General features: G+C 42.9%; 1 protein-coding gene across 5 annotated transcripts in view; it reads right to left on the reverse strand.

The window, feature by feature from the left end:
* Nucleotides 1-10,313: 10,313 nt before the first annotated feature.
* IL1R1 (interleukin 1 receptor type 1) overlaps nt 10,314-14,412 on the reverse strand; it is a 128,908-nt gene continuing 124,809 nt past the window's right edge. For all 5 annotated transcript variants that reach the window (XM_030310344.2, XM_030310345.2, XM_030310342.2 and 2 more), the window contains 2 exons: nt 14,224-14,391; nt 10,314-13,691 (listed from right to left, as the gene is read on the reverse strand). In XM_030310344.2, coding sequence (XP_030166204.1) covers nt 13,273-13,691; nt 14,224-14,391 — 587 coding nt within the window. In that variant the 3' untranslated portion in view covers nt 10,314-13,272. The remainder of the gene's footprint in view (nt 13,692-14,223; nt 14,392-14,412) is intronic.

The raw sequence follows: 14,412 nt of genomic DNA on the forward strand, positions 1-14,412 counted from the left end.
ACCTTTCCGACGGCCGGCGCCGCACCCGCTTGGCTCAACCGCAGACTCGCGGCCGGTGTCCACCTGCCAGACCGGCGGGAGCAGGCAGGATCCCGCGGAGAGAGGAGAATGGGAGACAGGCACTGAACCCAGGCGTGGCATTTCCATACCGCGCTACTTCCTTGCCACCATGGGCAGGGCAGGCCTACCTTCCCCAAGGGGAGCGTAGGAAGGAATAGTGCCATCACAGGAAGAAGTGGGTTTAAAGGCGTTGTTACCTGATTTTCTGGCGGCTGACAAATCTTTCACCGGCAGTCATGTCTGCTTAGATCTATTCCGAATCGTCCCCATAAAGGAACTCTTGCCTTTCCAGACCGTCTGAGCAGTTATTACATGCCCCGCTTGGTCTATACAGAATACCCCAACGTGGAAGCTGTCCCAAATGGCTTCTGAGGAATAGCATTTCCCTGCCCCAGTCAGGCTGTTAACTTCTGTAAAGCAGACCTCCCAGGGCGATCCTGAAATACCTGAGCACAAAGTCGGCTCCTGTGTGAAATTTCCAAAGATGGTATCAACCAGGACAGGTTGCCCTGGCCTTCAGGAGACACCCAGAGATATCCCTGCAGGGCACTGGGACTCAGAAAGAAGAAGAAGAAGAAGAAGAAGAAGAAGAAGAAGAAGAAGAAGAAGAAGAAATATATATATACATAATGTAATCTCCATTTAGCAGATTCCTGACCAAGCTATCTCTGGCGGGTTTTGTGGTTTTAGAGAGAGCGAGACAGAAGCAGCTGCAGGAACAGGACAGGAGTTCGACAATTTCATTACCAGCACAGCTTTCTGTGATGAGCTGGGGGCCAGGGGTTTGCAAGTTGCTATACTCAAAACATTATTGAGGATTCTAAAGTGCTTGTTTATGTGGGTTACTGCTGTCAATATTTACTCTATCAGAAATTAAGACGGAGAGCATTTAAAACGCTTATTCTCTTGTTTATTTTAAATACAAACAATAGACTTTAACATAAGTGTTAACATAAATGTCACGCATCTTATGAAAAATAACTGAACTTTCCAGAACAAATTTATTGAGGAAAGTCATACTGTTCTACCTACTACTACATACCCCTGCTTAATGTTCCCGAGTCTCTTTGATGTCTGACTTAACCGAAGACAGCTGGATTCTCACAGCTGCTTCGGCATCAAACCTCTTAGGATGTAACATGTCAGGTAGCCTCTGAAAAAATCCACTTTCAAGCAAAAGCCTGGAGAGAATGAGAATTAAAAAGATAAATGTTGGGGCGCCTGGGTGGCTCAGTCGGTTAAGCGTCCGACTTCGGCTCAGGTCATGATCTCGCGGTTCGTGAGTTCAAGCCCCGAGTCCGGCTCTGTGCTGACAGCTCAGAGCCTGGAGCCTGTTTCCGGATTCTGTGTCTCCCTCTCTCTCTCTGACCCTCCCCCATTCATGCTCTGTCTCTCTCTGTCTCAAAAATAAATAAACGTTAAAAAAAAAAATTAAATAAAAAAAATAAAAAGATAAATGTTATGCCCAGAATTCGTGATCCCCAAAGACCACCAGGGAGCCGAGTCCGACGCAAAAGCAAAGAGCCTTTATTCGAGCTAGCTGGAGCTCAATCCCCTACCTGCACTGACGCAGCGGTGAGATACCAGGAAAGAGAGAGCAAGTTTCAAAAGCACAAAGATTTTGTTGGGGTCTAGGGGCAGTTGGTGAGATAATGGCTGTGGCCTCAGCCGATTGGCTGGGGAAGGGTCGCAGTCCTGTTACGCAGGTCGCCGGGCGTGTTTTGATCGGGAAGTTTGAAGGGGTGAGCGGGAGGTTACTCAAGGGGAGGAGGCGTGGTCAAGGTGAAGGACACAGAACAAGATGGAGTCGGGGGGCGTAGGCCCGCCCTTTCAATAAATAGGGTCTGAATACTATTATGAAAATAGTTTTGATTTCACACACCTTGGCAACCCTTAGGCCTCTCACACTTGGAGGACCCCTTTGGTAAGCTGCAAATGGAGATCTTTATTCCTTTCCCCTAGCATCAGCATTAAATGAGGTTCTTCAGTACATGTACATTCAGCAAGGTCTAGGCACCCACCCAAAAAAAAACAAGGGTGTTACTACAAAAACTGTTAAGTGACATACATACAGAACCATTGTTGTAAGCAGTGTTAAAAGTTATTTCCATTTTTTTCTTAACTCTCATTGTCTTCTTCAGCTTCTGCCTTATAAAAAAAATTTGTGTCGTATCTTACTTTTTTTATAGCTGGACAGTAGTCACGAGTGCCAAATCCAATCAGTATAGTTGCCCCAAAGCTTAGAAGTTCCAACGTGCCTTCCCAGCCCCCCCACCCCCACCCCTGCAGTGCCTCGAAGGGACATTTCTGCTATTTCCTTTTTCTGGTGAGGCTCTGGACCGGCCACTTTACACTTTCAAGGATGGTTTCTAGGCCTGTGTTTCCTGATAGGTGGAGGGGGAACCACTTGGCTCCGAAGGCAGAACCTATCAGGAGGATGGAAATGCTGTTTTTAAGGAGGATGTAAACGTTGCAATTAAAAACAACAGAAAGCCAAAACATCTAGGGCAGGCCCTTAATTACCTTGAAAGATTGGAGAAACCGGAGAGCATTGTTTGCTAATGAGAAAAAGGGAGGTAGGAATTCAAACAATGTATTTATGGAGGTTCTCTGTGGCTCAGCTCAGGCTTGCTTTAGGATGGCCCTGAGAAAATTGCTGTTTTGTGCGGGAACTTCCTGAGTTCAGTCACTTTATTCTTCTCTGATTTTCACATTAAAAATTCTCCTTTTAGAGGTGCAACATGCAATGGTTAACAGCTAACGAATTCAAAACGAATCATAAGTCATGGAAGCAAGACCCAGACTCAAATCACAATGACCAAGTTTCTGTATACCTTCCCCCCACACCCCCACCCCCAAACTCACTATCCTGTTTAGTGCTTATCATTCCGGTATGTGTGTGTGTGTGTGTGTGTGTGTGTGTTCCTTAAGCAACATAAATGCAAACATTTTGAAGAGTGTAGTTCTAGTTCTAGATCATTCAAGGTCACGACTGTATGATATTCCATTGTTCGACTGTACTCCAATTTATGTATCCCTCTCCTTTAGACATACAGGTTGTTTCAAATTTATATTTGCTCTTAAAAATAGTGCTGTGGTGGACATTTCTGTAATGTTCTCTTGTGTGGCTTTTTTTGAGAGGTTGTCTAGTGAGTGAAATTGAGGCATCACCGGGTAGATGCATCTGTGACTGTATTAGAAAATCCCTCATTTTCTCCACATTAGGCACCCTTTAGAGCATAAGGTTTGCATTGCTTCACATTCTTGGCAATATTTGATAATGTCAGACTTTTACATTTTGCCAGTACCGCAAGTCTAGTGATGTAAAAGCTATCTTGTGATTTTATTTTATATTTCTCGAATTCCTAGTAAGATGGGACATCTTTGCCTATGTGCATTGGCCATTTATATATCCCCTAGGAAATGTTTTCTCACATGCTTTGCCCTTTTACCCACCTGGTTATTTGCCTTCGTTTTATTGATCTACAGAGAACTCATTAAATTCTGCCTCTGATGTCTCACGTAGCTGCTTTCAAAGGGAGGTGTAGAGGTACCTCACTGTCCCCTCCCTGCCAGGGAGTTCAAACCCCAGCAACAGCCCTTATGTATGACAGAGGGATGATTACACCCACTTTTCAGAGGTGGCATTTGTGAAACGCTCCTTGCAGGGTGCCCGACAGCAAGAAATACTTGGTGAGCCTGGAGTTTATTCTCACTCTCCCACTGACTCCTCCTTGTCAGTCTTCCCTAATTGCAGATATTTTTGCAATGGCAACATTCTTAGAAGTTAATGTCATTGGGCACAAGCCATGGTTAATGGCCTCTTTCCAATGGTTTATTTATTCATTAATTTATTTTTATGAAGTGAAACCATTTCTCCACAGATCCTTTACATCATTCTGAGAGCAGGTGTAAAACAGCAATCTTTGTAATGGAGGCATCACTGAGTTCAGCCGGGTTGACTTTTACCTTCAGTCTATTTGCTCCTTAGACGAGGTTGTGATGTGTATTCATATACACGAATGTGTGTTTTATACAATACACAGTGGCTTTTATTTGTTCTAGCTAAATATCCGCTGATTTCCCACTGAACCCAACCCGCACGTCAAGTTCCCCAGTGAGGATGAAGCAGAGATATGTTCACATGTAATGGTCAAATGCTCTGAAATGCAGGATTAGGCTGGGGTTGGGAGGGCGGGGGTGGAAGTTCTACCGCGATCTTCATGCCTTTCAGGTTCTTCAGTTCTCACATTTGTAGTCTCTAGGAGACTTGAAATGTACAGCAGCAATTCTGTGCCAGGCTTTTGTTGCTGAAATGAGCTTCCAGAGAGGGAAGAAGCAGCAGCTTGGGTTTCCTGAGGTCCTAGGCCTGCCCCTCCCCCAGGCTCGGTGATCCCTTCATTCACTCATTCACTGAGCATTCATAGATATCTGGGGAAAGAGTTCTCCTTCTAGAAGGAACAACTAGTACAAAATTTCTGAAGGAGGAGAGAGTTTGCATGTTTCAAAATAGCATAAAGGCAGCCAGGCCAGTGTGAATTGAACAGAGTGAATAAGCAGAAATGCTGGATAAAAGAAGTCACAGAGTAGGCTGGAGCTAGACCACCCAAGGGGCCTGTAGGCAATAAAAAGAAGGTTGGATTTGATTCTAGGTAAAATGAAAAGCTATTCGAAGATTTAAAGCAGAAAAGAAATATAACCTTATTTGCATTTTTAAATGTCACATTGAGCATTAAAAACTCATAAAAATGGCTAAAATTATAAAAACTGTTAATACTAAGTGTTGAGAAGGATGCGGGACAAATGGAGCTATCATATACTGTTAGTGGGAACACAAATTGGCACGACTACGTGGGAAAACTATTTGGTAGTATCTTCGGAAGCTAACTCAGCAAATCCACTCTGAGGGATACACCAAGTAGAAATGTATGCATATGTTCACAAAAGAGACATTTGCTAGAATATTCACAGCAGTAGTGTTTATAACTGTAAAAAACTAGAAATTACCCAAATGCCCATCAACAATCGCATAGATAAAACAGGTATGGTTGATTTCATGCGATGGGATCCCATAGAGCCATGAATAAAAACCACGCCCAAGTGTAGGCAACAATATGGACAGATCTCACAGATGAGTCTCACATCCACATAACGTCAAACAAAAGAAAATGGATTTTAAAACAGACATCATACTACTTGATTCCATTTACATAAATTTCTTTTTTTTTTTTAATATATGAAATTTATTGTCAAATTGGTTTCCATACAACACCCAGTGTTCATCCCAAAAGGTGCCCTCCTCAATTTCAAAAACAGGAAAAATTAATCTCTGCTGTCAAAAGTCAGAATGGCCGTTTCCCTGGCTGTCAGTATCTTGGGGGACACATAACAGGGATGCTCCCATGCTGATCACCTTCCTTTCTTGATTTGGATGCTGGCAGTATGGACAAAATGTGTCTGTGAAACTTCATGGACCTGTTTCTGTATGTGTTCCTTTCCAGATGTAGGTTATACTTCAGTTAAAAAAAAAATCAGGGGCGCCTGGGTGGTTCAGTCGGTTGAGCATCTGACTTCGGCTCAGGTCATGATCTCACAGTTCGTGGGTTCGAGCCCTGCATCAGGCTCTGTGCTGACAGCTCGGAGGCTGGGGTCTACTTCAGATTCTGTGTCTCCCTCTCTCTCTGCCCCTCCCCTGCTCACGCTCTGTCTCTCTCTGTCTCTCAAAAATAAATAAATGTAAAAAAAAATTATAAATAAATAAATAGATAAAATCAAAGGCAATTTACTCTCGATATGGCATGAAAAATTGGTTATGAGGAATCAGGTAGCAAGTAGAGAAACGTGGCCCCAGGTAGGAGGCTACTGGAGTAGATCAAGGAATATCCAATCAAAGCAGAAAAGTTAAATTACGGACCATTCACCTGATAGGCTTAATCATCACTCAGAAATCACATTTCCAATAATAGTAATATAGGCAAATGTTTTTACTAAGTAAGGGTATTAAACTGCTCATATTATATGATCCCAGCTTTATCAATAGAAAGACAATAAAATGTTAGTAATAATTTTTAAGTTTGTAAGATAATGGGTGAATTTTTCTTACTTGTATTGTTTAGAAATTTCTGCATTCTCTCAAACCAATAATGTTTCCATAATACAAAAAGGTTGTTTTTTTTTTTAAACTCACTTAAGAAAAATGGTTCTCATACAATCAACTCACAGAGGCATTACTGTCCCCACTTGCCAACAGCCTCCCTAAACTTTTACTCCCTAATTCCCCGGCATCATTATGCCCACCCCCGGCCAACTTTATTTATGCCTTACGTTCTCCCATCCAAAATCTCCAATAGCTTCCTTATACCAACTCCGAATCAAAAAAGGCAGATATTTTAGTCAGGGATTTAAGACCCTCTACCATACGAATTCATTTCCCGAAGTGCTTTCTCCTTTCACACTATTCTCTGTGACAAGGTTTAAGTGTTTTCTGACTTTAGAATTTTCCCAGTGTCTGGCATAACATGAGGCACATCATTAACACTTTAAAATAATCCAAAAGTAAACTTGAGAGCAAAAATATCTCCCCTGTATTTGAGAATCTAAGGGAGGACGTGGGGTCCAGGTTTTAGAAATAAGAACTCAGAAGAAGGCAGAATTGTACATTTCCTCTTAACAGTAGTGTTCAAACGGATGGCCACTGTGCACAGCTGTGAAGGCGACAGAGCAGCTGTGTCTCAGGCTAAGCAGGATGAGTGACGTAAGATGGCAGAGGAGAGAAACAGGAGTGGCAGCCAGGCAGGATTAACCACTTGGGCGAAGCAGAAGGGGGTTCCCACGGAAGATGTTAAACATGCAATCCCCTCTCACTAAAGAAGTCCCAGGAGTCTCTCTCTCTCAGGATATATTTAGTGAAAGGAAAACCAGGGAACCTTGAGAAATGGTATTCCTGCAGGTCATCTCAGACCCAGAAGTATGAACTAAGCTACACTTGGGATCACTTCCAGGTCAAAGATTCTGAGAAAAACAAGTTTCGCTGACTTTCACTCTGAGCAAATTAATCTCCCAACTCCCAGCACAAGCCTGGAGGAGTCTCAACAGTATCCTTTGGGGCTAGATTCAAGTGGGACAGGCTCAACTGGTCTAACAACTACACATGTTTCTGACTACAGTGTTAATATTTGGGCTGCAGATTTAAGGTGAACAAACACAGGGTTTATGTACTTTAATCAGCCAAAACCTGACCAACATGTGTTTAGATGAGCATGTTTTTGTTTTGAAAGGCTAATAGTCACTTTAAATAGTGTCTTCTATTTCCTGTAATTCTCCTCCCTAAAACTAATATTTGCATAAAACTAATATTTGCATAAACACACACACACACAAAGTCATATTTTGGTTGTAAAATAAATGTTGGCATACCAAAAAGAAGTCCCTCCCACCTGTCTCCCCATGTACATTTTTATGTGTAATCTATTTTTCATATTTTATGAATTTTGACTACTGTCCTGATCCATTTGTGCATCTAAAAAAGTAAAAAAGGAACAACTTTCCCCATTCCAACTCCAGAACATTCTCTTCCCACCTGCTACCCCCTCTGTGACTTTCACATCAAGCCCAACTTACCACACTAACAGATTCTCATCTCTAAGGTGAAAAGATTTTCTTCTGACAAATAGATCTCCTCTAGCTTGAGGAGATCTGATTTTATAACTATATGATACTTATAAGTCCCCCAATTAATATTTGGGAAACCTACTGCAGGTGACCCTGGAACCGTGAGCAGTTCAAACCTGTGTTGTCCCGGGGTCAAGTGTACATTAAAAATAACTAGTCAGATCCTGACTTGCTAAAACTGGATTAAGTAAAAGTTATTATCATTTTTAGAAGTTAACACCAAGATAATATGCCCTCCTCTCCCTCCATACCCAAAACTTCATAATCTGAAAAAGCTATGTTGTGGCTAAAGGAATTGGGGGATGCCTGGGTGGCTCAGTCCCTGTCTCTTGATTTCAGCTCAGGTCATGATCCCAGTGTTGTGGATCAAGCCCTAGCTTGCGTTCCATGCCGAGTGTAGAGCCTGCTTGAGATTCTTTCTCTCCCCCCATGTGCTCTCTCCCCGCCACTCTCTGAAATAAAAAATCCAAAAAATTAAAACTAAGTTTGTTTTATATGTATTGAACAAAAGGCAAAATTTTTAAAAAAATGTATCTTGGGATTCTTTCTCAGACACCAGACAGGGTCTTTCCACATATAAAAACCTTGAAACACAGGTTCCCTAGGTTGTCCTATTTCACAAATGAGAAAACAGGAGACACAAAACAACGAAGTGCCTTGCTCTAGTTTCAAAACTGCGACAGTGCAGGAATTTATATTCATGTTTTTTCCACCAGATGGCACCCTTACTGAGAAACATTTCTAGAGACAAAAACAAAACAAAACAAAACAAAAAAACAAAAAAAACCCAACCAAACAAAAACACCCAGAAAACAGAAAAACAAAAACCCTATTCTAAGGAAGTTATTTAGTAAAGAGAATAAAAATCCTCATGACCAAAAAAACAAAAACAAGAACAAAAAAAACCACTTCTAAATGATTTTTTTGAATGGTTGTTAGCCTTGACTTTGTGTTGTTTGCTAAAAAATATATTAACTGGTAAAATAACCAAAATATGCTAAAAAAACTGAATTTTTCCAGTGAGAAATTCTGTATAAGCAAGTTTTCTGGATAGCTGATCCTGAAGTTTTCTAAGTTCTTGCATTTTTTTTTCATTTTTATTGAAAAATCCTTCAGGAATGTGTTAAATCCCTTTACTTTTTAAAAAATTTTTAATTAAAAATAATGTTTTTTATTTGAGAGAGAGCATGGGGCAGGGGGCCAGAGGGGGAGGGAGGGAGGGAGAGAGAGAGAGAGAGAATCCCAAGAAGCTTCCATGCTGTCAGTGCAGAGCCCAACATGGGGCTTGAACTCAAGAACTGTGAGATCAGGACCTGAGCCAAAATTAAGAGTCAGGCGCTCAACCGGCCGAGCCACCCCGGTGCCCCTGACTCCCTTTCTTTAGACATTAGACATCCATTAAAGCCCACTGTCAGCAGAGGGTCAGCTTGGACGAACACCAGTCCCCACCCCTTGGTGATACAGAGATGCCATGGCTGAGGGGAGCAGGGCTCCTGGCCTTGGTGTCACGCAGCTCTATCTGGCCACTTGTACTTTATTTTTCTGACTGCTTTACTTCCTCCTTGGTGTCAGTTGCCACTTCTGGTTTATTACTCTTCTCTCTCCAATTTGCAGATTCCCATATGACGTGAGGTAACCAGGTGTATTCACAGAATGACTACTAAGCAAACTCCCATTTGCTGAGGGCCTGCTGCACGCTAGGCACTTTGCCTGTCAGAATGTACTTCATCTTTCTAACCCTTACACAACTCAGTGAATTCGATATTATACCCATTTTATAGGTGAGGAAACTGGGGCTCAAATAGTTTGTCCAAATTTGCACAGCGAGTCCGAGGCAGGATCTAAGATGGGTCCTCAGACCCCAGGCTGACCTGCCTCCCCAGGCCGGCTCCCCAGGTGCCACCAGAGCCCCTCTGCTTGCTGAGAATCTCTCTGAAGCGAGAACAGAACAGCACCGACCATGCAGAGGGCTCTCTGATCTTTAGAGTTTGTGAGCGTGGTGAGCTCGCATTGTGGACACGTTGGCCAATTGTGTTCACCTCTTGGGTCAAAGGAGGAACTCAATGAAACCTTTTGCAAAATGTGAAACAGTCCATACAGATGTTGCCCTTGTCTTTTTTGGACTCATAAAGTGTTAACAGTAATAAAACTCACATTTTAATCCATTTAAAAAATTTTTTTCAACGTTTTTTATTTATTTTTGGGACAGAGAGAGACAGAGCATGAACGGGGGAGGGGCAGAGAGAGAGGGAGACACAGAATCGGAAACAGGCTCCAGGCTCCGAGCCATCAGCCCAGAGCCTGACGCGGGGCTCGAACTCACGGACCGCGAGATCGTGACCTGGCTGAAGTCGGACGCTTAACCGACTGCGCCACCCAGGCGCCTTTAATCCATTTTAGAAGCAAGCAAACAAATGGAGTAGAGTTGAGGCTAGAGATGGGATCCAGAGCTCATTGGCTGGCTCGTGGACCCTGAATTCCCCAGACAGAAGGTGTCCTCACCCTACATCAGACCTGGGAGTGTGATCCAGCAAGCCCAGGGCAGGGCCGGCATGGAAACAGATTTTAATGAGGATTCTCAATACCAGCTTTTGCCAATTTTATTGGAAAACAAGTACAGTCCATTGATCAGTGATACATGCTGTACATGAATCTGTGTTTTACTATATAAAAATACTTGGTATCTGCTTAGAATTGTACAAACAAGTTTTTAAAAACCCTTCATCATTAACCAATAAAAATATAATTTATCAAAAATACCACTGAGAAAAATGGCTCACTACCTTTTCTGTTATTGCAAATAAACAAAGGGAGGTGGAAGAAGGAAGATATAAATTCTGCTAAGCCAGTTTTTGACAACTGGAAGCGAAATGCTTTATGGCAAACTCTCCTTTAAACACTCACACAAACAAAAAAAATTACCATCAGATAATGCAGTAAAATCTAATTAATGGGAAAGGCCTGAAAGGAAGAGCTTAAAAGAGGTTTTCAGGGAAAACAATAAAACAAAGGAAGTTCCCAGAGAACTAGGAGTGTAGCGCCTTCCCCCGGAATCCCCCCTGGAAGGACAGGGAGTGACAGGCGACATGCACTTTCCTGTTGGGGCTCCTCCTGGTCCCAGGGCACATCCCCTGATTCTTGGCCCTCCAGAAATTCCAGGTGCAAATGCCGCTGGTAATTCTTGGTTGTTCTCCCCGCTCCTTACTTTCTGGCCAACTTTGCTGCTAAGTCTAATGTTCGGAATTGGCTTTCGTGACACTACACAGCAAGTATATTTTACAGATGACAGACTAAAAATGATCAGCAACATAATACGTTTTAAGCATCTGATAGGCCTTTTGGGGGCATAACAGCCCCCCCGCCCGAGCCCCACAGACTTCTGGCTACAGTTCGTGTATATGCTGGCAAATAAAGATAAGGCAGTTTTTTAAAAACAACAACAACAACAACAACAACAGTCTCAAAACAGCACTATTATGCAATGCTGTCAGATTGGATCTAAGAAAAAGCAGGTAGAAAGAGAAGAGGCAAAGCATTCAACTCTGTTTCTGTCTGGCTCTAACTGCTTTCAGGGGTAAAAAATATGCTATATAAGACTGTGTTCACCCATAGCATTAAGCATAAAAAATAAAAAAAACATAGGGCCTGTCCATGTTCATACAACTTCTAAAAATGGTGCCCGTGCCCCTCAGCAAATGGCACATGAACTTGGCTTTGCAGTTTTCCAGGCTTTCTCTAAGGACTATCATCACGTTTTAAAAAACCATGTCCTAGACCAAAACAGCAACTTGCTTTCATTTTTAATTCACTAAGAAATATCTACCTTTTGGGAAAGACTATATGACAGCAGAAACATTTTCCGTGAACTCGAAACAATTTTTGTAAATTCCAACACTCAAAAGTTTAGAATTTGGTTTCTTAAAGAAAGCATCTCTAGACTCAGCCACCATCTCAGAAAACAGTCATTTCTTCTCACAAAAGTGCCAGGGTAGGGGCGAAGGGGACACTCGATGACCTGAAGTCAAGCGTTCAGGACACTGCACTAAGAAGCCAGCGACAGAGCTAGAAGCCCTACGTCTGACAGCACTAAGCGTGATTTAAAAAACAAAAAACAAACAAAAACAAAACAAAACAAAAAACAGGTCACTTCTTTTCTCTATAAAATTAGAATGATTGTAAAAAATATGAGAATCTGTGGACAGTTTTCAACAAGAAAGCCCCACACAAATCTATGTCACATGTGCTAATTACTCGTGAAGCCACCGAAGACTACAAGAGACAGCCCCTCCTGCAGAGAGCAGGGTCTCTCTAGTTGGGACACAGAACCACCTTCTCATAAAGTGACGGCCAGCAGACTAAGTGCCATCAGACTGAGAGCAGAGAGCAGGTGTCTCAGGGCAGTTTCTTGGGGAAATCTCAGAGAAACAGAGTTGGGGTAAATTTTGAATTTCATACAACTCTGGGGGTTGGAGAAAATTCCAGAAGACATTCTGGTCGGAGGAGACTGGAAGGAGAAGCAGAGATGAAGGAACACTAGGGGCAGGTGTGGAAGTGCGCAAAGGCTGACCTGGGAGTTCACAGAGCAGGACAGTGAGGGGCACAGCTGTGCGGACAGACTGGGGGTTTGGGGGCAGCAGTGGCAAAATGCAAATGCGTAATTGGGCTTTAGGTCCTAAACCGGGAGAGGTGTTTTCAGTAGGAACAGGAGGAGCTTGGAGCAGCATTTTATGAAGGAAGGCTAATCCGTGGGCCAGGTGTGTGACAGAGAGGGAGGAGGAAGGGATTGGGAAGCTGTCCTTCCAAAGACATGATGAGTCAAGTGGAATGCACAAGAGGAAGGTGCTACAGAAGGGTCACTCCAGGGGGGAAGGCCTCCAGAGTGGATCTATTCTCTGCTACTCCTGCTTTTGAAATGCCCTCTCTCCAGCAGAAAGCTAAGGTGATTTCAAAAACATGCGATCCTTTTTTCACTGAAATGAGAATTTTAAAGGGCTGTGAAATGAAATTCAGTCTCTGGAAACAGACTGCTGGCTGTTGATGGGTAGGGAAAATGCGAAGCAAATGGAAAGTTCTCCAAGCATACTTCTTCCCTCCTCTGTGAAATACCAGTCTCACTTTGCCTGCAGCACTGCCAAGGAAAGCCTCTGGGGTGGCCAGTGACCATGCTATCCCCGGGGGCTGGGTCACAGCCGCCCTCCTTGGACTGTGGACAGCTCCATAAAAACATTTATAGATGATAAATATTTCCTGATTGTTCTTTCCTCTCATTTGCTGTCCTGGTGCCTGTTCTCAGCAGTTCAAACATTTGGACAGGGCATTTGTTGCCTTTTAAAAAGGACTGCCAAGCTCTCGGTTCTGAATTGCCCTGACCTGCTATTGTCACCACATCCTGCTCCCTGAGCAATCCGATTCCAGGTGACCTCAAGGATAAGAGACTCTACACGTGCATTTTATGACTGTACAGTCAGTGAGGGCACAGCCTGGCCTGCAATGCCAGAAGACAGGAGTCACCCAAGGAACTCTTGGCCAAGCTTCTCCCTGCTACCCGAGAGGCACATGCACCTCCCTCTGAAGCTTTTTCTTCGAGTCTGGTCTCATGGCCAAGGACAGTAACTGGTGTTTGGATGAAGGTGGCTGCCGCTGGACGGGCATGTGGTACCTGACATTCTTCCAGAACCTTGTCTTTGCAGATTGCACGCCCTCTTTAAAGTCCCCTGACCAGCGTATGGCCCCATGTTTCCGCTTAATGAATTTAATGGTTTCTGGCATTTTCTCATAGTCTTGGATCGTCTCCAGTTCAAGCAGGACAACTTTAATCCCATCCTGAATGAAAGCATTGTACATTGCTATCTGCTCTTCAGATGAATTCTCCAGCCAGCCCAATCCTGATGCCTCTGGGACCAAAACGATGATCAGTCTTCTGCTTTTCTTTATGTTTTCATTAGTGACGTCAACAATGTCTGAAAACAGGAAGCCCAGCAGAGTAAGTAAAATTTCAATTTATAATCATTCTCTCCCAAACCAAGACCCGACCCCCATCCCCTATGTCGTACAATGTTTTTTTCTCATCCTAATTAAGATTAAAGAAGCTTCTGATTTTATAGACCAGCTTAACACCTGGCCCACAAAAGTTGAATATTTCACTTAGAACTCAGAATACTCCTGGTATAAACTTTAAAGCCTTAAACCATTTGATCTCTTCCACTCTTATTTTACTGTCTCAGTTGTAAAGTAACCAGTGGATCTAACTAGTTCTGAAGTTTTCCAAAACTAAATAAAACTTCGTCAATTCTTGTGCCAACAAAATACAAGAAAAGTAAGTACTTTTTGCAGTTAATAGATGTGGAAATCATCACTACCAACCACTGGGGAGTTCTTAAAACTGCCAAATATATACACCTATGCCACAGTTCTTCTAGAAAGATGAAACCTAGCTTTAGCAATTATTTTTACAACCAGACTGGTTTTTTTTTTTTTCCGTGACACACATACCTTCCCCAACATAGGCGTCCCTTCCATAAATGAACAGCTTATATCCACACTGTTTTTCCAAGACCTCAGGCAAGACTTTAAACACAAAAATATCTGAGTTCGAGGTGGACCCTTCCCCAAGGGTCTTTGGATATAGTATATATGCATCATAGGTCTTTCCATCTGAAGCTAGAGGGGAAAGTAAAATAT

This window comes from Lynx canadensis, chromosome A3, assembly GCF_007474595.2.
Source record: "Lynx canadensis isolate LIC74 chromosome A3, mLynCan4.pri.v2, whole genome shotgun sequence".
NCBI classification, from domain to species: Eukaryota; Metazoa; Chordata; class Mammalia; order Carnivora; family Felidae; genus Lynx; species Lynx canadensis.